Source organism: Notamacropus eugenii, chromosome 7 (genome assembly GCF_028372415.1).
Source record: "Notamacropus eugenii isolate mMacEug1 chromosome 7, mMacEug1.pri_v2, whole genome shotgun sequence".
Classification (NCBI taxonomy): domain Eukaryota; kingdom Metazoa; phylum Chordata; class Mammalia; order Diprotodontia; family Macropodidae; genus Notamacropus; species Notamacropus eugenii.
The window spans coordinates 16,048,621-16,070,732 of record NC_092878.1 but is presented as its reverse complement, the minus strand read 5'-3'; the positions used below and the strand labels follow the sequence as shown (position 1 = coordinate 16,070,732).

The 22,112-nt window shown below is 35.1% G+C and overlaps 1 protein-coding gene and 1 pseudogene across 1 annotated transcript; both read left to right on the top strand.

The window, feature by feature from the left end:
• The first annotated feature begins 5,136 nt into the window (after nt 1-5,136).
• Nucleotides 5,137-5,486, top strand: LOC140514273 (zinc finger protein 706 pseudogene; annotated as a pseudogene).
• A 13,897-nt stretch (nt 5,487-19,383) lies between these two features.
• On the top strand, nt 19,384-20,319 carry LOC140513298 (olfactory receptor 4F4-like). The gene has a single exon (XM_072622883.1). It carries the CDS (start codon nt 19,384-19,386, stop codon nt 20,317-20,319), a length of 936 nt encoding a protein of 311 aa, XP_072478984.1.
• Nucleotides 20,320-22,112: the final 1,793 nt, after the last annotated feature.

Below are 22,112 nucleotides of genomic sequence, written 5' to 3'. Positions count from 1 at the left end.
TGAAGAAGTAAATAATCTCTAAAGACTCTTTTCAGTTCTATTCTTCTATGATATTGTGGCTTCCTACTTTGGAAACCCCTCATATAGTACAGATAAGTGTTTACATGTCAAAATAAAGTAATATCTCTCTCCCAGTGTCTCTCTGTCTCTCCTTTTCCTCCTCTTTTTCCTATTTTTGTCTTTCTTTCATTACCTCTCCTACCTATTACTCTTCATCTTTTCATCTCCTTCTCCAACTCTCCCTTTCTCTATCCTTCAGACTCTTCTTTCTCCTATAGTTGTGTCTGTATGAGTGACAGATAGTTTTGAGATGGAGGAATATTTTGAACAAGTTACACAGGTATCAATATATTTATGTGGGAGACACTTATTTGAGGGCAAAAATTGAAAATTATACTATTTTTTTCCATTTCAATGAACCTGTTTTTTTTCTTATTCTTCCCAGGAAATTTTCTAGTAAATATTGGACTGAATGGATGAAACAAAAAATTCCATGGTGTTGGAATTTGTGCTATCGGGGCTTTGTGACTCTGAGGAGCTACAGAACTTCTTGTTTTAATTGTTTTCTACACTTTACTTGATCATCATTTTCAGCAACATCCTGATTATTCTCTCTGTCATCAGTGATCCTAATATGCACTCTTCCATGCATTTCTTGTCGGCCAATCTCTCTTTTGTTGATTTGTGGCTTTCCTCATTCACAACACCAAAAATTAACATGAATTTTCTCAGAGAATGGAAGACCTTATCCTTTGGGGGCTGTATGTGCCAGATCTTCTTTGGGTATTTTTTTTTGTAGGACGTGATAAGGTGTTACTTGTGGTCAAGGCCTATGCCCACGATGGAGCCATTTGAAAACCACTTTACTACACAGACATCACAAACCAGCAAGATTCATTTGGTTTGTAGTTGATCTCATGGACTATGGGTTTGTGTCTTCAATGTATCAACTGGCTGTGGTCATGGATTTGCCCTTCTGTGACCCTAGAGAGATGGACAGCTATTTTGTGAACTTCCACTGGTGGTTAAGTTTGCATGCATGGATACTCATGTCCTAGGAGTAATGGTAAATGCTAATAGTTGAATCCTTGTCTTGATTTATTTCTTTCTCTTGTTGATGTCTTACACCTATTCTAGTCACTGCCTGTCATCACTCTATGGATGTGACAGCTAAGGCATTATCCACCTGTACTGCCCACATTATGCTTGTAGTGATATTCTTTGGACCATGCAACTTGATCTATCTGTGGCCACTCAACATCACCTCAGTGCACAAGTTTCTTGCAGTGTTTTACATAGTCTTCATATCTCTGTTGAACCCTGCCTTATATACCTTGAGAAACAAAGAGATGAAGGTTGCTCTGAGGAAAGTAAGAAGTCAGCATGTGAATGTGAAGTGGAATTCTGAGATGAATCTTTTCATGGGAAATCTTATATTGAACTTTCTATACTGTTAAGTGGAAAACTATTCCTTCCATCACCCAGGCTTGTAATTTAGGTGCCACTCTTGAATCTTTATTCTATCTTACTCTCTATATCCAATCTATTGCTAAATCCTGTCAATATTTTCTTTACAACATTCTTTTTATATACCTCTTCTCTGATCCTGTCACCACTCTGGTGTAAGTACTCATCATTTCACTCCTGTACTACTGTAATAACATTTAAGTGTCTATAGAGTACCAGATGCTCTGCTAAGCAGTGTGGATAAAAGAGTAAAATGCAATCTCTGCTTTCAAGGTGCTCACAGTCTATTGGGGAGACATTATCCAAACAACTATGTACAAAGAAATTATATACAAGACAGATTCGAAACAAGGTAGTAGAATTAAAGGGATTAATGAAGATTCTTTATAGAAGGTGGAATATTAGCTGAACCTTGGAGTAAAGGAAGGAAACCAGGAGGCAGAAATGAAGAGGATGATCTTTTCAGTCTTGGGGTTTAGGCAGGGAAAATTCCCCAAACAAGAAGATGAAATGTCTTATTCAAACAACTGCAAAGAGACCAAGATCACTGAATTCGAATATAGATGATGTGAGAGGTAAAAAGTGAAAGGAGACAGAAATGTAGATGAGGGAAAGTTGTGGGTGTCTTGGAATGCCAGAAGATTTTATATTTGATCTAGAAATGATAGGGAGTCACTGGAGCTTACTGAGTAACAAGGTGGCAGGCATAGACCTGTGTTTTGGGGAGATAAGTTTGGCAGTGGTATAGAAGATATCCTGGAATAAGAGAGACTTGTGGCAGGTAGAGCCACCATCAGGATATTGCAATAGTTCCAGTGTAAGTTGTACCAATGTGGTGGCAGTATCAGAGGATTGAAAAGAACATATGTGAGAGATATAATGAAGAGAAAATGGACAACCTTGACCCTCGATTAGATATAGGGATGAGAGAGGTGAAGAGTTGAGGAGGAATCTTCTTTATTGAAATACAGACTTGCTTTGCCAATAAACACCATTTTGTTGTTGTGTTCATCCTTTATTGCTGAAGACCATTCCTTAGAAAAATGATGACATTACTTGTCCTTGACCTTGTTTTGAGTGAGAGAGGGCTGTGCAAGGTTACCAGTCTCACTTCACCTCCAGAGCCATCTGGAACCAGTGACCAGATATTCATTAGGATGCCTAGAGATGGCCCAGGATGCAATGGGAGACCTTTAGGCCCCTTTAGGCCAAGACTAATTCAGGTAATCTTTTAGGGTGAGTGAACACCCATTCCATGAATAGGCCTATTTAGGAGGTAGTCATGGGATAACTCCTTTAGTGAGGCAAGGAAAAATAAATAAATCGGGCTGGGAGGGAAACAGCAACAGTTACTATTGATAATCACTCTTAAGCCAGTAGAGTCAAGAAAATACCCCTTAAGTGGAGCTTGGGCAGGGGTCTAATGTGGTACAATCTATGGGCTTCAGAGGACAGTAGATTTAACGTTTGGGGAAAGGAAAGGGAGAAAGGAAAGGGAAGGGAAGGGAAGGGAAGAAAATAATCTATCCAATAAACACCAGGTTAACTGGGCATCCTCTAGTCATGCAAATTTATCTTCTTTTGGGTAGGAGAAGGAAGGGGAGTGGGAGACAGACAGGAGAGGAGGAGCTGAGTTATGAAGTTAGCTGGGTCCCCATTCAGGCAACTGGATCTACTTACAGATTATTGTGGTCATAGTTCATTGCCAAAGAAGACCATGCCATCAGAGAAGTGATGACATGGCTTGCACTTGACTTTACTTTGAGGGACTGCTGTGCAAGATCACCAGCCTCACTTCCCCCCTGGAGCCATCTGGATCCAGTGACAAGATATTCATTAGGATGACTGAAGATGGCAAAGCATTCCTCACTCACATCACTATCCTATATTGGATCCCAGAATTTAGTCAAGCAGAGATACTCAATAAACTTCCATGCTCATATTTCCTTGAAGAAAATGGGAAGTGATACTAAAAATACTTAGGGTTTCATCAAGAAAGGAGGAGAATCATCACCAGGTCTTCCTGTTATCAGTCCCTGTGTACTGTGGAGGAAATGGAATTGATATTTTCAGATACATACATATACATATACACACGTTATCATTTTGTGTATATATATATATATAAATATATAACCATTTAAATGTAAATATATACTGTTGCAATTAATTAAAAAAACTCACAAACTTAAAGGTGTTAGTCTATAGGTATTATCTGTGCATGCATATTTCCTGAATTAATAAATATTATAATGTAGGGAACCATAATTTTTTGCCTTTAAAATTATTATAATACTCAAAAAGATGGGAAATTCCTACTTTAACAAATTCTCTAGTTCACAATTCTGTCTAAGTCAAATTGACCTTCATCCCTAAATGAGTTTATTGAGATTTCACTGTATTCAAAGGTGTTCTCAAATGGCATCGACTGGGAAATGAGAATCAGAATTTTGGAGTATAAAGAGCACTGTCTTAGAGTAGAGTAAATGTATTTGTCACAGCTTCGACAATCACGAATTCTATGAAAAACATTATAGCATAATAGAGACAGTTGGCCTCAGAGTTAGGAAGAGCTAGTTTCTATATCTCTTTTTGTAATGGCCATATGTTCTAGGTCAAGTAAATACATCTCTTAGTGTTATGAATAATTAAGACTATAAGTTACAGAAGAAGTGCTCACATACCTTGCTAGAGGGAGTTCTTTCTATTTTTCTTTTAAAAAACACTTATTTATTCCTAAAATTCTTTACATTCCATTGTTGGAGCCTTGGTCTAAAGCCCCTAGGGGAATTGAGCAGCTCATCTGAATATCAGCCTTGAGTGGGGGCCTTGGAGTGAGAAGGAGTGCTAGCTGATATGGCAGAGCTGGTGGAGGCTCTGGAGAGGGAATCTTGCTCATAGACCAGAGCACTGGCCAGGAGAGGGATAAATTCTTCTCCCTTGATTGTGCAATCTTGGAAGAACCGAGAACTTACAGATCCCCAGGATATGCACTCCCCTTGACAAAGAACTCAGAAGTCAAGTAACTCACTGGGAAAATGCCCCCAAAATGGAAAAAGAATAAGACAATAGAAAGTTACTTTCTTTTTTTTTGTTTAATTTTATTTGCTTTCAGTGTTCTACAATCACTTCCATATAACTTAGATTTTTTCCTATTCCTCCCCCTCCTTCCATTCTCCATTCTCCCTCCCTTCCTGAGAGGGCATGAAATTTATACAGGCTCTACAAAAAATTCCTATTAAATACATTTTCACCTTAGTCACGTTACATAGAAGAATTAAAATCAATGGGAGAAATCATAAAAAACCCCAAATATAATACAAAAGAAAATGATCTTCTACATTCTACCATCAAATTCAATAATTTTTCTGGATGTAGAAGGCATTTTGCTTTAAGATACCATTGAGAATTTTTTAAGTCCTTGTATTTCAATGAATTTCTAAGTCTACCAGAAAAACCCTCATGGTTGTGCTCTCCCTCTCTACTCTCTCCTGGCTGGCAGGTGGTGGCTGCAGTGGAGTAGGAGGACGTGGGGGGAGAGCTCTCTCTCTCTCTCTCTCACTCAGTCCCTCCTCCTTCCCTCTCCGTCCCTCCCTTTCTCCCCCCCGCCCCCCGCCAGCACCCTCACCCTGCTGGGCGCCTTGGACGCTGGGCTGTCCCAGCCCTGGTATGGCTCGTGGACAAAAGAAGACTCAGTCTCAGCAGAAAAATGCCAAAAAACAATCTGGACAGAAAAAGGAACAAGGGCATGATCAGAAGGCAGCTGCTAAGGCTGCCTTGATATATATACCTGCACTGTCTGTAGGACACAAATGCCAGGCCCCAAGACCTTCAACAGCACTTTGAAAGCAAACATCCTAAGACTCCACTTCTTCCAGAATTGGCTGATGTTCACTCATAAAGTTGTTTACAGGTGAATTCATGGCACCTATTGACTCTTCTACTACCTCAGACCTTAGGTAACAAACCTGCAGCTGCTTTTCTAACAAACTGTTGATCAGCAAAAATAAGGGGGCTATAGAAACACTCATTTTTACGCTGTTCTGTTTGGGGCTTTATGCAAAGAAAATTCTGTGTAAATGTGCAGTTGGTCCCTGATTTGGAAATCCTGAAAATCAGTCCATCTTTGTTATAATTTTTTTTTTTACAATTGTAATTATGTTGATTTTCATATTGTGTAAAACGACTCATTTAGTAAAGTAGAACTTTGATTTTACAACATCACAGGATAAATGCTTGTAGAAGTTCTGTTGCACCTTTATTCATTAGCCATAAAATGTAAAGAAGACATCATTTAGAATAGCAAATGCTTTGGCTCTGCCTCCTTTCCAATCAAGTTTGTTGGTTATTCCTACTAAAGCATACTCATTCAATTGTACCGATTTGGACTGTATGCTTGTGTACGGTGTCAAGCATTGGTCTATGTCCAATTTCTGCCACATTGTTATCCAGTTATCCCAGTAATTTTTGTTGAACGGTGAGCTCTTATCCCAGAAGCTGTGATCCACGGATTATCAAGCAGTAGCTTGCTGTATTCATTGACTATTGTGTCTTGGGTACCTAAACTATTCCACTGGTCTACCCTTCTATTTCTAGACAATACCAAATGGTTTTGATAATTGCTGCCTTATAATACAATTTGAGATGTGATATGGCTAGGCCACCTTCCCTAGCATTTCTTTTCATTAGTTCTCTTGATATTCTGGACCTTTTGTTCTTCCAGATGAATTTTGATATTTTTTCCAAACTCTACAAAATAATTATCTGATAGTTTGATTGGTACCACACTGAATAAGTAAATTAATTTTGGTAGACCTGTCATTTTTATTATATCGACTTGGCGCACCCACAAGGACCTGATGCTTTTCCACTTGTTTAGATCTGACTTTATTTGTGAGAAAAGTATTTCATAATTTTATTCATATAGTCCCTGGGTTTGTTTTGGCAGGTAGACTCCCAAATATTTTATAGTGCCTACCGAAGCTTTAAGTGGGATTTCTATTTCTATATCTTGCTTTGGGGCTTTGTTAGTAATACCTAGAAATGTAGATGTGTGTGGGTTTATTTTGTAACATGCAACTTTGCTAAAGTTTTTTTTATTACGTCAAGTAGTTTTTTACTTGATTCTCTAAGCATATCATCATATCATCTGTAAACGGTGATAACTTAGTTTCTTCCTTACTTATTCTAATTCCTTCAATTTCTTTTTGTTCTCTAATTGTTACAGCTAACATTTCTAGTATGACACTGAATAATACTGGTGATAACGGACATGCTTATTTCACCTCTGATTTTATTGGAAATAAATCTAGCTTGTTCCCATTGCATATAAAGCTTGCCAAAGGTTTAAGTAGGTACAGCTTATTATTTTATGGAAAGTTCCATTTATTCCTATATTCTCCAGTGTTTTCAATAGGAATGGATGTTGTATTTTGTCAAAAGATTTTTCTGCATCTATTGAGATATTCATTTGGTTTCTGTTAGTTTTGTTGTTGGTATGATCAATAATGTTAATAGCTTTCCTAATATTGGAATAGCCTTTCATTCCTGGTATAAATCCTACCTGATTATAATGTATTATTCTCCAGAGAAGTTGCTGTATTATTTTTGATAAAATCTTATATAAAAAAATTGTGCATCCATATTCATTAAAGCAATTGGTCTATCACTTTTTTTTCCTCTGTTTTGGCTCTTCCTGGTTTAGATATCAGATCCATGTTTGCATCATGAAAAGAATTTGGAGGACTCCTTCTACCTCAATTTTCCCAAATAGTCTATATAGTAGTGGAATTAACTGTTCTTTAAATGTTTGATAGAATTCGGTTGTGAATCCACCTGGCCCTGGAGACTTTTTCCTAGGGAGTTCATTGATAGCTTGTTCAACTTTTTTTTCTGAGGTGGAGTTATTTAAGTATTCAACTTCCTCTTCTCTTAGTCTAGGTAATTTTCAATTTTTTAAAATATTCATCTATCTCATTTAGATTGTCAAATCTGTGGGCATACAGTTGGGCAAAGTAATTTCTTAATATTATTTTAATTTCTTCCTCATTGGAGGTGAGTTCACTCCTTTCATTTTTGATATTGGTAATTTGATTTTCTTCTTTCTTCTTTTTAAACAAATTCACCAAAGGTTTATCCATTTTATTGATTTCTTCATAGAACCAACTCCTAGTTTTATTTATTAGCTCAATAACTTTCTTAATTTCAATTTTATTAATCTCTTCTTTGGTTTTCAGTATTTCTAATTTGATATTTACTTGGGGATTTTGAATTTGTCCTTTTTCGAGCTTTCTCAGCTGTATGCCCAGTTTATTGATCTCCTCTTTTTCTATCTTATTCATATAGGAACTCAAAGATATTTAACTTCCCCTAAATACTGCTTTTGCAGTGTCCCCTAAAATTAGGTAGATTGTCTCATTATTGTCATTCTCTTGAATGAAGTTGTTGATTGTTACTAAAATTTGTTGTTTAAGCTACACATTCTTTAGGATTAGTTTGCTTAATTTCCAATTAGGTTTTGGTTTATATTTCCATGACCTTTGATTACATATAAATACTATTGCATCATGATCTGAAAAGGATGTATTGACTATCTCTGCCTTTCTGCACTGGATTATGAGGTTTAGTGGTCTAGTACATGGTCAATTTTTGTATATGTGCCATATACCTCTGACAAAAAGGTATATTCCTCTCTATTTCCATTCAGTTTTCTCCAGGAAATACCATATCTACCTTATCCAGAGTTCTATTCATCTCCTTAACTTCTTTCTTGCTTATTTTGAGGTTAGATTTACCAAGGTCAGAAGGGGGAGGTTGAGGTCCCCCACTAGTATAGTTTTGCTCTCCATTTCTTCCTATAATTCCCTTAACTTATCTTCTAAGAATTTAGATGATATACCACTTGGAACACATATGTTTAGTAATTAAATTGCTTTGTTATCTGTGGTGCCTTTTAGCAGGATATATTTTCCTTCCTTATCTCTTTTGATTAGATCTATTTCTGCTTTTGCTTTGTTCTGCTGTCTCCCTTTTCTGAGAGAGTTCATCCCATTCACTTTCACAGTTATGATTACTATCTGCATCTTTCCCTCCACCCTCTTTCCCCTCATTTATGCTTTTAGTTCTCCCTTTTGCAAACTAAAATACAGCAGCTTACCTGGTGCTGAGCTGGCTGGTGTTTGAAAACAAAGGTCAGGTGAGGTGTTTTAGAGTTTTCCCCTCATTTACCCTGGAACTAGCTCGTTAAGTGTAGTGGAGGGGTGTTCTGGATGCAGGAGGTTCCTCTGCTGAGCTAGAGCATAGCAAGCTCATCTGTCTGTGCCAGTGTCTTCCTGATTTCACTGGGGTACTGAAGTATGACTGGGATCCTGGTGATGGCAGTTACTGGCTTCACCTCCCTGGGGTTCAGGATATTTATAGCAAATCTTTTAATTTTATGAAAGAATAAAAAATAAAATGGGAGGCTGTGAATTAGGGAATAGTTGAATGAATTACAGCACATGGGTATAATAAAATATTATGGTACTCTAAGAAATGACAAAAGAAATACATGGGGCTTCCATTTGTTGAAGCAAAATGAAGTGAGCAGAACAAGAAGAACAATGACAATAAGAACATGACAATGACAACATTTCAAAGAAAACAACTGTGAAAGGTTTATGAACTATTATCAATAAATAACTGGTGAGATCTGAGAAACTGATGATTTATTGCTACCATTTGGCAGAAAGGTAATAAAGTTAAAGTGGAGAGTGAAATATAAAATTTTAGGATATGACCAATTAAGGAATTTATTTTGTATGAGCATTTGAGGGAGAGGAGTGAATAGTATGATTTTGACCCTAATATCAGGAAGAAAGAATATTGTTATTTAATCATAAAAATTCACAGAGCAGATCATGAGGAAGTTCAGAAATGTATACATACAAGAGTGGAGTGTTGGAATTGTCAGGTTAAATTAAAAAGTGTTTAAAATTTTAAGCAATGAAGTTTCATCATTTCATATGACGTCCTTTTAAGTTCTTTTAAAATTAGAGAAACTTCATTTTGGATCATAGTAATGAAAAGGAAAATTAAGAATAAAATTCACAAAATAAAAATAAATAAAAATAATGTATAGTCAGGAAAATTCTTAACACCCAACTCAAACAAAATGACAAAAGCAACAATAACAAGAAGAACAACAACATATCCATGACTCTACTTTTACTTTAATCTGCATTGTTAACATTTTCTCCATCACTTAAATCACAACAATCAACAGAACAATCAATCAATGTTTGATTGGTAGCAGTTTCTGATTTGAAAAGTGTAAATGCTCACATTGATGATTTAAAAATTAGGTCCTACAAGCCGTATGGAGCTGGCTCTATCACATTCTTGTGCATAAAACAAAATATTTAACAACATTTCATAATGTCATAATGTTGAATGTTTATAATCTTTAAACTATATGGCAGGAAAAGTTTTCAAAAAATAGAGAGGTAGCAAAAAAACAACCCCAGAACCATATGGAAATTGGACAAGACATATATTATCATTGTTATCCTGTCTTCTAATGGAGCTTTCCCAAAGATGCTTTTAGTGTATCTACAGATGATGGATTCATACCTCAACATTTATTCATTCAAAAAAAAGCAGTTATTAATTACACCCATACCATAGTCTACAGAACAAAAAAATTAAAAAAGACCATTAAATACAAACACAGGACATTAAATATGTAATAATAAGATTGATGCTTGAACCATTTTTATGCAAATCCCATAGAAATGATGGGAATAATGGAATGATGATGACAATGATGACATTTGTACTAATTCAAAGCTTTCTGTGGTGAAGTGACACATTTTAAATTGTGGTGAGAATTTTGTTAAATATATCAGAAGGAATAAAAATATCTCATTTATAGACTTAAAAATACTGTATTTAAGTCAGAAAGCATTTATTTATTTTTACAAGATGCAAAAAATGCACTGGATTGAGATTCGTAGATTTATCTTGTTAGCTTTGTCCATAATTAGATGTGTAAATTTGAGTAACATATCTAGCTTCTCTTTTCAACGATGTTAGGGAAGTAATTTAGGTCACTCTGAGCCTCAGTTATCTCACCTGTAAAATGATTTGGTAATATTAGATGACTTCTTCTACCCTTGGATAATGGGTATTATTCATCCACTTGGTCTAATATAGATGGGCAATTCCTTTAAATGATAATAGATATCTTTCAAGGGGCTTTGAATTTTTCTAGGGATTCATGAAATCACACAGTGCCGTCCAGCTTAAATGTATCTAGAAAATGCCACCTTCTTGTGCTCAGGTAATCTTTCATCAACCAGGATTCTATGCTAGAGTTCCCTTATCTCAGTGTCAAACACTTTTGTTGAGCATATATCTCCTTGTTTTATAATTTGCTTGTAATTATGATCTGAGGGCCATTGAATGAGACTACAACTTTTGAACTAGGTTGTTTTTAAGGTTGTTTATTTCTCTGAAATTCTATGGATATTTTTACACCAGATTACTAAAGGAAGAAAGTTTAATAGAGAGACCGTAAGTCAGAGAGGAATCAGAGAAATAGTTGGAAGGCAAGTAAGGAATGAATAAAATAGCTGAGCTAGTTGCACTTGACCTGAAAACTTTCTAGTTCATCTAGCATGCATGATTTTAGGCTAGTTATTTGGGCGTATAGCAGAGGATGACCCTACATATTTCTTAGGGAAATCCTGAGAAGTTTTGTGTGTCTTCTGGGAAGGTGAGTTGGATTGCTAACATACAGTATCTGTGACTTTATTTATACTAAAATAAGCTGCTTGGAAACAATGCAATTTCAGGGACATATGAAGTTCCCATGGTCATGTGAAGTTACTCCATGTTACTCTAATGGCTAGTAAAATAGGATCTTTTGCTGTTTTTGTTTTGGTATAATCAAGTGCCTCTGATTGAAACTTGCCTTTATCAATCAAGAGTCTTTACTAGGAGTAAAGTATAGAAACAAGTTTCTTTAACTAGAAACAGTATATATATATATATTTGTATTGGTAATTATTTCAATGTGATTAAAGGGTTTTCTTCCCCCTCCACATTAATGGGCCTTCTCATTAAGGTGAGTTTGATTAGGAAAGATTTCTAAGAGGGTCCCAAGTATCTTTTTTTGTTTTATTTTGCTTTGTTTTTATTGAGGCACTGGATCAAAGGGTTGTGGTGCCCTCCGGCTCTAAAAAAGGGTATAAATACTCTGAACTGAAATTTAACTTTGGGGCTTCATTTTTAGTACCAAGGTTTGAGTGCCAGAGGAGAACTCTGGGAAGCTGCTAAGAAGACCCCTAGCTTTGAGAACCCAGATGTCCTGCTTCCCTCTCTGGTAACCATGGTCAGATAGTTGGGGTCCAGGTGTCTATTGAATTTAGGCAGCAGAAGCCTTGTCTGCTGATCTTTAATTTTTCTATGTTTTCCTTGAAGTTCAGGGCACTGACTCTCCTGAGCTGAATAATATATGTGCTTGGGTAAAGGATTGATACATATACTTGATTAAAGTGATTGTTAACCCCTCAAAAGTTGCCTTACATTTTATGAATGCAGATTTAAGAACCTGTGATAGCGGGCACTCCTCCGTATTTTGTTCTTATTGTTGTAGTTACTCTACTCTTCAAGGGAAAGGGGAGGCTGTGACTGGAACTTAATAGCTTTAACAGCTAGAAGACAGCAAAAGCTAGCAGATTGATTTACACAAGAACATATTTAATGAATATGTGCTTAATTGAATCAAAATGAATTGAAGTTAAAGGTAATACAGATGGGCAATATTCAAGGAGAGTATCTTTGACATGAAAATATTACTGTGGTAATTCTTTTATACTTATAAATGGGGAAAGTGAAAGGTAAAGTCTCTCACAAATAAAAGGAGAAATTATAAATCCTGTCCTTCTTACATCCTATTTGGGAGCCATAGGAGGGGAGGTAGTGAAAAAATATGCTTGACTATCTATGTAGCACTCCAACTTTCACCAATCTATCATGTTTTCAGCTGTACCCTAGATTTTAAGCCAATGTGACCACTAAGCTGAAGAAACAAAAGAAATCAGGTAACAGTCCTTTTTGGACACTGCTTTGATTCAGTCTTCCTCTTGGACATGTTCCCTTCACAGTGAATTGGACCTTGCCTTATTCTGCTGTGATTAAACCCCTATTTGTTATGTAGGAACCAAAATTAGTATCCTTTATATATTTCTCCATCACTTTGACTTTAATTAAATTCAAACTTATACAGTATTATAGTATGTTGTTTATTAATACATAGTTCTCCCCAGAATGTTATCCAGGTACATAATCATAATGAGCACTCACTTCTTCTGGGACCCTGGTGTATTAATGGCTCTATATCTCCTGAAGACTGAATAAAAATAGATTGATGATGGATAATAAATTGATGTCATTTACACTGATGAAAATCCTATCAGTTTTGATGCTGAATTATTTCATAGTGCCAAAGACTTTGGTGTTAAGAATTTTCTTCTCTGGGTCTTCAGTAGCTGTGGCTGTACCACCTGCAGGAAAGTTATGAAACCGCATGTCCACAGGGTTTCCTTTCCATGATGATGGATACAGGCATTGGACTAGAACAGTGGGTATCCCAAAGACTCTTGCATTATATGTTCTGTGTTGTCTCTTTCAAGATGCAAGGGGAGATAGTGATCAAAGTATTGGTATTAGTTTGATTTCCTGTCTTCTTCTCTAGATGCCATGCTGTTTCATCTAGGCTAGTTTGCTTCCTATATGGAGGAAAAGTGAATGGCAGTTTGTGGGGGTAGTTGGCCACATTGCCACAGGAGTAGTTTCCCAAAATGACCACCAGGAGCCCTTGCCTTGAAGGAGGATTGAAAGTCTGGTGATGCTGCCATTCCTGAGACTTTTCTGCTTATCTGTTGGTCATTAATTGTTTCCAGTGAAGGTGAGAAAGGTGGCTCCTCTTCCATAATGATTTCTCCCCTCGATGGTAGTGGTGTTAGGCTTGATTGGAAGCAGTTCTTGTGGTCTGGGACACGCTACTATTCCCAAGACTTTAGATACCATCATCAACATCCCTACCCCCTTAGCAATCAAAACACTCTCCAAGATTGGCTTTATTTTCTGGCCTGGTTCCCAAATTGTTTCTCAAGCTGAAAACATCCTTTTCAAAGTTGGGGCAATGGTAAACCTTCATAGATTTTCAAATCTCACAGCCTTCAAAAATTTATGGAATTATATTCTTATGTTACAAAAAGTACAACCCAAATCATTGTATCTTAAAATGTATGTTCCATTCCAATACATAGCATTTAGAATGCACTTAGTAAAAAAACACAGGAGATAACTAAAACACATTGAAAAATACATTTTACTTAGAAGAGATTTGGAGAAAAAGTAGTATTCAGTGATATTGAATTCCCTTAAATAAATTCTTAAATAAATCCCTTAAACTAATACTAATTATGTTATAAAGTGAAGAGATTAGTTATTTTCAGGTTTGTGCTCAGGGTAATGCAGGCAATTTTGACACACAAACTGTCCTATCATCTCTAAGTAATAGTTGGCATGAGACCAATTATCACTTCATAGACAGGTTCACCCACTGGAGATTGTCAGTTTGCCTCGTATAAAATCTGTTCCACATAATCTTCTAATCTTTTGCAGTCATATATGCCACAACATCATATTATATGAAAAGTCACAAAAAAATCAACACTATGAATCGTATCTCATGCTCTGCACTGAGGATACAAATATGAATAGAGAAACCCTCTACTCTCACTACCCTGATGAATCTTACTAGTTGGAGAAAGGAATATGACATTTGTACTGCCAGTATAATGTGATAAGTATAAAACATTTTTAACGGTAATATAAGGAATTTTAGAAAACAAACCATTCTTTCAACTTTTGTAGAAAGGTAGTGATGAGCAAGAAAGTCTTTTTGAAGGAGATTGCATGTGAGTGATGTGTTGAAGGAAGAGAGAAATTCTAGTAAATGGGAGATGTGGAACAATTACATTCGAGGGACAAAATACAGAAGAAAGCATTCAGGGAAAGAACTTCTTAAATTATTGCTTGTTTGGGGACTTTCTATTTATATTTAGTTGTTATTGGTCTTGAATTTTGAGAGATAATTTCCCAGACAATCCTAAGGAATGTTAGGTATAAAGAGGTCTCAGAGGACTATACAAAATGAAACTTTACCATCCACTTTATGCCCTGCTCTGCACAGAATACAATGTGGGAAGTTCCCTGACTTACCACAGGGAATATATTACTGTCTCGAAGTGAATATGATATATTCTACTAAACCAAGCATGATGGTCATTCAAAGATAAATTGTTTCTACTGGAAAAACTAGATGCCCATTATTTTCCACAAACGTGTAACCAAATGAGAAATCACTAGCTGAGAGACTGCATACAGTAAGTCGTTTCTGTTATTTTTCTACCTCTATGATTTTCCCCCTTCTCTCATCCTCTCTTACCAGGGACACAGGAAAGAGTTTTAGAACATTTATCATATGAAATGGAACAAAAATACAATAACAGAGGAGAAGAGAAGCTTGGTTCATTTTCCTTTCCTTTCCTTTCCTTTCCTTTCCTTTCCTTTCCTTTCCTTTCCTTTCCTTTCCTTTCCTTTCCTTTCCTTTCCTTTCCTTTCCTTTCCTTTCCTTTCCTTCCTTTCCTTTTTCTACTTTCCTACTTGCAAAGGTTTCATCTTTTTTTTAAGTGCGGGAAAGGAAGAGTTTTGTTTGTATTCACAAAATTGTAAAATTAACCATGCCAGGTAGCACAAAGAGACTCGTCTCTTCACTGGGATTTACCTAGTCTGCCCAGGATTAAGGAGGTAGATTCATTTTTTCCTTATTAGATTTTTAAACAATCCCATTTTAACGAAAGCAGTGAAAGAAAAGGAATGGAAATTACTGATCACTTTGAGAGCAAATTTATTTTTTGCACTCCCAGAAGACCTAGTATATTTGAAAATATAGCATAATTTTATATAATCACAGATTTATAGAGCTAGGAGGCCTTTATTTCTTCCATTTCCTTTTTATCTCCACACCAATACTGTGAATGAAGAAATCAAAGCCAAGAGATGCTATCTCCCAATTTTTAATAAATTCTTCTGAATGGAAGTACATCTCTAGAGTGTGTTTGCATGTGCGTGTGTGTGTGTGTGTGTGTGTGCATGTGTGTGTGTGTGTTTATTTGTTGGGGGATGAAAGAAAGAAAATAATTCATTTGATAAATTTATTATATATTTGAAAGGAACAGCAAATTGTATGTAGCAGATTTGTAGTTTCCTGTGCAATCATCTTTTTTAAAAATTATACTTTAATGGAAATGCTTATTTATTGACTTAATCTTTAGTATCTATCCAAGTGCAGGAATTAAAGGAAAAAAGTGCCTTATAGTTATTAATTGTTTTCTTTCTATTTTCTCAATTTTTCTGACTTGAATTAGTATGACACCAGAAAACAAATTTTTTCTCCTCCAAATGCATGAGTATCCTTAAGGATAGCCTAGATTAAAGAAAAATATTAATGAGGGGATATTTTCAGAGGAACTTGGTAATATGGATTTCAACATTTTTTAATATTCCCAATTATTTTCAGTATTCAATAGTACTATAGATTTTAGTATATTTAGCTTGATTATTAGAAATGGAATTAGAAAATACTGTCAAGTAATTTTACCAACATTTAATCAATGAACATTTATTAAGTACCTACTGCGTACCAGGCTGCTGTGCTGAACACAAAATTATTCCAGGGACTTGTTTTAAGGAATAAATACAATTGTTAAATATTCCAAATCTTAAATATTAGGAGTCCCCATACAACTTAAAAACAATTAGTTTTCTTAATTAAGTGAAACATTGACTCTCTAAAATCCATTTCTATATTAATTTGCTAAGAATACTAAATTTTGTCCATCTTATTGGAAGTATTGAAAATTATGACAAGGGACAAAACAATGAACTTGGGTGGAAAGAGCTCTAGATTATGCAATAGGAAAACTAAATATGAGTTCCAGTCCCATCACTTTATATGTGATGTTGGGCAAATTCCATCACTTCTCTGGGTCCTAGTTTCCATGCTTGTAAAAGGAGGATTTGGAGAATTAGGATTAAAATTCCTTATAACACCTCTGATTTCTTCAATCTCCAAAATGCCATGATTGAAAATCTTCCCATTATGAGAACCCCTTATACATCACATAACAAGCATTTATAATCAAAATAATTCCTTTCTCTCAGGAGATTTATGTCACAGCATTTTTTTAACCTAAAAATTCCTTCAACCTTATATCAACTGGAGAATATATTTTTGGTGAGATTTGAAGTCTTCAAGTATAAAAATTTTCCCTTCAGTCAGTACAAAATTCCCTGAGCCCCTTAATGGACTCTCTTAGTGACAAGAAGTCCATTTCTTATAATAATGAAACTTCCTTTTTAAAAATGTCAGATGGAACTGATTTAATACTGTGAATGTGATTGTTTGAATTAGTCTTCTCACTTTAGCAAAAGACTGAAGATTCTGGAAAGAGAGTAGATGAGAGATGAAAAATCTTTCTGTCCTTTATCTTGAGAAATTATACAAAACTGTCAGTCATCACTTTGCCCTTTATCGTTATGATCCGAGATTATTGATAATGTGATGAACAGTGATGGCATGATTTTCCAGTGCTTTTCATACCACCTAAGAGAGTTTCAATCAATCAATCATTCGACAAACATTTATAGTCATTTATTATTTACCAGACACTGTGCTAAATGTTGAAGAGTGTAACTTGAATGAGTTTGAACTGATGTCAGTCAACTTGGTCTTAAGAAAGAAAGCCTATTGGTTGAAAGAATGGAAATAGAGTTGATGGAAATAATGATGCAGTGAAGGTAAAGGACAGTAAAAACATAGGGTTCCAATAGCTAAAGAAGACATAGTTGAGGTTAATTTATCTTCCTTTGTGAATGCTTGGATAGCCTTTTGTTTTCTTTTTGGTGCAGACCTCCTGAGATTTAATTGATCCAAGAACTCCCCGTCCTTATGAACAGTATAGATTGGCACTTGCTGTCAGTTTACGTCTTAGAGCATTTCCTGAAGCCCTAATAGGTTAAATGACTTGCGATAATGTTTCTCAAGTTTGTCTAGAGTGAAAATATGTAGTCATTAGATCTTAAGGTACTGAGTACTGTCTACTTTTAAATGAGAAGTTTAGTCCATTTCACTGGGTAGTGGAGGCACAGTTTCTCCTCTCACATATCAAAATATCACCACAGCATCATATCATTTGAACCTGAAGCAAATTTAAGATTCTTTATTCTAACTATGGTGTCTTCCAGCTAAGGAAATATCAATTTCCAATTTCATTGGACCAAGCTAATGTCACACAAACAGTAAGTAATAAAATAAGTATTCCGAGCTCCTCTGTTTCTGAAATTTCCTACTCATATCAAACTGTTATTGAATTAGGTCAATTAAATCTTAGAATTTCATTTAATGATTTATTTTAATTGTTCTGAACCCAGTTGAAATCATTTCAGTATCATATCAGTATTTTATTCTAGGTAATCCATTAAAGATTATTTATTAAGTGCCTGCTATGAGCCAGACAAGTGGATACAACTATTACCATTCTGAAGCCTCAGATTGCATTTTAGAATTCTCTGATTAAGATGTTGGATTAAGTCACTTATTTTGGATTTGCTTAGGATTTTCTTTGTAGTTCTTCTTGCCAAATCTGATTATTGACTTCTCTTATTGGTCTGCATTTGGAATAACAAAATTATTGAATATTGAATATAGGTGGGATATTTGAGACATCATCTACTTCAGGGATTTCTCAATTGTTTATGTTCTGAAGAGTTCTTGTTTTTCTTTTTTTAGTAGCTTTTGGCTTTTACCAAACTTTCATATATTTCCATTCAATAAGAAAGGAAAAGTAATGGGACAAAATTAATATATTAATTATTCATAAAATTAAATTTTATGAATTGAAACTTAACATTGATAAAATACAATATTTTATTACTATATAAATTTCATATAATAAACTTGCTAAACATTTGTCAGAACACAGTTAAATAAATTACTGTGAACCATGATTTTATTTCTTACAAACCAACAGTTTTATTCTCAGTATTGTTTTTGAACATCTGTATATGAAGTTCACACTCCAGAGTCCATTGTGCCTTTGATTTACTTCAGAACAGGATTGATGATCCTGATTCACAGAGATACCTTTTTTACATATCTATTGAAAATTCCATGGAGCATTTTTTAAAAAAAAATATTAAGAATGTGGTATCCTTTTCTAAGTTTAAGCCAAACATTCAACTTCATTGGTTAAATTACATTTCAGAGACTCTGATTATTTAAACAATCAGATCATTTTTCCCTAGGTGGAATTTGCTGTTTATTTTATATTTTCTATCTCATTAAGAGAATGGAGTCTTATTCAGACCTCATTCACCTAGTTTTGATTAGCTTTCCCTCAATTGTCTCTTTTTTTTTTTAGGGGTTATCCCTTTCCCACCCTACCTCCACCTTTTTACCATTCCTTCTTCATCCACATTTTTTCCAGTTAAGAGAATTAATTCTGGAATACTTCAATATGATAATATAGTTATTTTTTTCAAATATTCCACATGCCCCATTGACCAGATATTCATTTTCCCTTAGGATATGTGCATCTGATATGGGTTGGGAACTCATATCCTTTCAAATCATATTGCCATATATATTATTGCAAGAGTGGATAAGTGGACATAAGATGTGGTTTCATATTTATGTGGGAGAATATTTATTTGAGAACTAAAGTTATAGGATTAAGCTCTTTGACATTCTAGTAACTATTTTTCTCATTTTCTCCAGGAGGCTTATAATAAAGGCTTGAATGAATGGCTGAAGCAAATCATTCTGCAGTGTCTGAATTTGTGCTTTTGGGCCTTTGTGATTCATGGGAACTTCAGATTTTCTTTTTTATTTTGATTTTTGTGCTCTACCTGGTAATTGTTATAGGTAATATCTTTATTATGGTTTTAGTTATCATTGACTCTCATCTGCATTCTCCTATGTACTTCCTGTTGGCCAATCTTTCTTTTGTTGATTTGTGGCTTTCCTCAGTCACTACGCCAAAGATGATCACAGACTTACTCAAGGAAAACAAAACCATCTCCTTTGGGGGCTGCATGTGTCAAATCCTCTTTGTACATTTTGTTGGAGGGGGTGAGATGGTGCTTCTTGTGGCCATGGCCTATGACCGTTATGTAGCCATATGCAAGCCACTCCACTACACAACCATCATGAGCCAAAGAAGATGCATTTGGCTTGTAATGATCTCATGGACCACTGGATTTGTGCACTCTGTGAGTCAATTGGTTATGATTTTGGAGCTGCCTTTCTGTGGCCCTAGAGTAGTGAACAGTTTTTTCTGTGACATCCCATTAGTGATTCAGCTTGCCTGCACTGATACCTATTCCCTGGGAATACTGATGAATTCTGAAAGTGGTGTTCTTGGTATGATATGCATTCTCTTATTGATCTCCTATACTTACATCTTACTCACAGTCCGCCACTACTCCAAAGATGGGGCATCCAAGGCACTCTCCACTTGCACTGCTCATATCACGGTCGTGATATTATTCTTTGGTCCCTGCATCTTCATTTATGTGTGGCCACTTAACATAACATCAGTGGACAAATTTCTTGCTGTGTTTTACTCAGTCATCACACCTCTCTTGAATCCAGCTATTTATACATTTAGAAACAAAGAAATGAAAGTTTCCTTGAGAAGATTTAAAAGACAGTATGTGAGTTCTAGATGGAATTTGTAAGATCTTTGTAAGTAGCGGATTCATATTTTATGCATCTCAGTGTCCCAATCAGTAGCTGCCAGCATGTTCCATTCAATTCCAGGTTCTTGATTTGCAAATTAAAGTTATCATACAAAATTGAATAATAGACAAAATTAGAGTCTTTATAATCAAATTAATGAATAACTTATTTTTATTCTTCGTTAGCATATTATTCATTATTATGCTATAAAGTATAATAAATAATTGAATAAATCAAATGAGTGTCTTACCATGGAAATTTAATTTCTCCATCTCCTTGAGTAATGCTCCATAATGTATTGTTTTCATGCTTCCAGAGAAATTCATCTAAATTGAGAGATCTTTAGATTACTAGACTTTTCTTCTATGTGGCACAGATGGAGTTGATTTCGTGTCTGTATTCATCCTGAACTTCAGCAAAGAATTTAAGCTTCAGGGACTATTTCATTTTTGTCTCTCTGTCTCTGGCACTGGGTACACTGCTTGATACACAGAGCACATCTAATAAATGCTTGTTGTTTGCTTGACTGAGGTCTTTCACTTGACCTTTATCACAGCTGGCATCTTAAAAATTGTTGGTGATTATGCTTAGTTTGTCAAATTAAAGTGACTTTTGATTAATGGAAAAAAAGTAACAGAATCACTACCTCTAACCTTCTCAGCTAAGAAGAAAATGGGATTTTTTTAAGGGGGAGAAGAAAGAGCAATCAATATTGGCCACAACAAGAAATGTATGGATTGTTGATGTCATTTTAGAGTGGTTTTCACCCACTCAGAAACAATTAGGTAAATGTAATCCTTTATACTTCTTCTCTTAGTCCTTATAATGTTAAGCACAGAATGTCTTTAATTTGGTTTTTTAAATCTATTTAGCTGTAATTATAAGTTGTCTGTAGAACCTAGTCATAAAATACACAATTTGAGAAAAAAATCTGTTACTAATGCTTGTTTTCTTTAGTTTGGTGATCCTCAAGGCAAAGTCATACCTAAGAATCACCTTCTTCTGAGATAAAGTTAAATGTCATTGTTAAATTAAAAGAAACCATCCTTATTATTTTACCAAATTGATCAAAATGTATGCATGGTGATGATATTATCAATAGCCTTTGATTCTAGAGGGCAAAAGATAAAATACAGGAAAACAGTTAAACATAGATAAAACTAATGAACAACAAATTGCAATTTCTAGCATTTCAAAGGTTGTGGAGTGATATTTGCAAACTTACATCATTAAGTAATCAAAATTACCTCATTGGAGCCAAATACTAAAGGGAAATTTTTTTCTTAAAATAAATCTGATCGAGAAGATCATACAATCTCATTGTCACTAATTTTATTTCCACTGAACATGAAGACAAGGATTGAGAGAATTATAAACATATTCATGGTTGATATGACCCTTTTTTAGAACCAGTTTTATCATACCAAATATCATGTAAGTTTATGTAATTGAAATTAATTCATTCTAGGTTCCATCATTCTAGGAGACATCCCATCTTTATCTCACTGAATTGATCTACTCAGGGAACGTGTATCTTACACCTCAACTTGCCCTTCCTTATACATTGGCAAATATTCCCCATTTTCCAGTCAGAAAAGAACTATTTGGGGTCAATATTGTTAAGTATATACTGCCTGGCCTCGTTTCTTTCTCCTCTTTCTTGATATAACTCAATATCCCCCCTCAACTAAGCATTAGAAAGATCCGAGATTAAATCTTGCTTTATACACTTGCTAGATGTGTGATATTAATTAAGTCAATTAACCTATCAGATTCAATTTCTTCATTGATA

What these genes read in the sequence shown, in the direction of transcription:
- LOC140513298 (XM_072622883.1), top strand. Translation starts at nt 19,384, where the DNA reads ATGGCTGAAGCAAATCATTCTGCAGTGTCTGAATTTGTGCTTTTGGGC.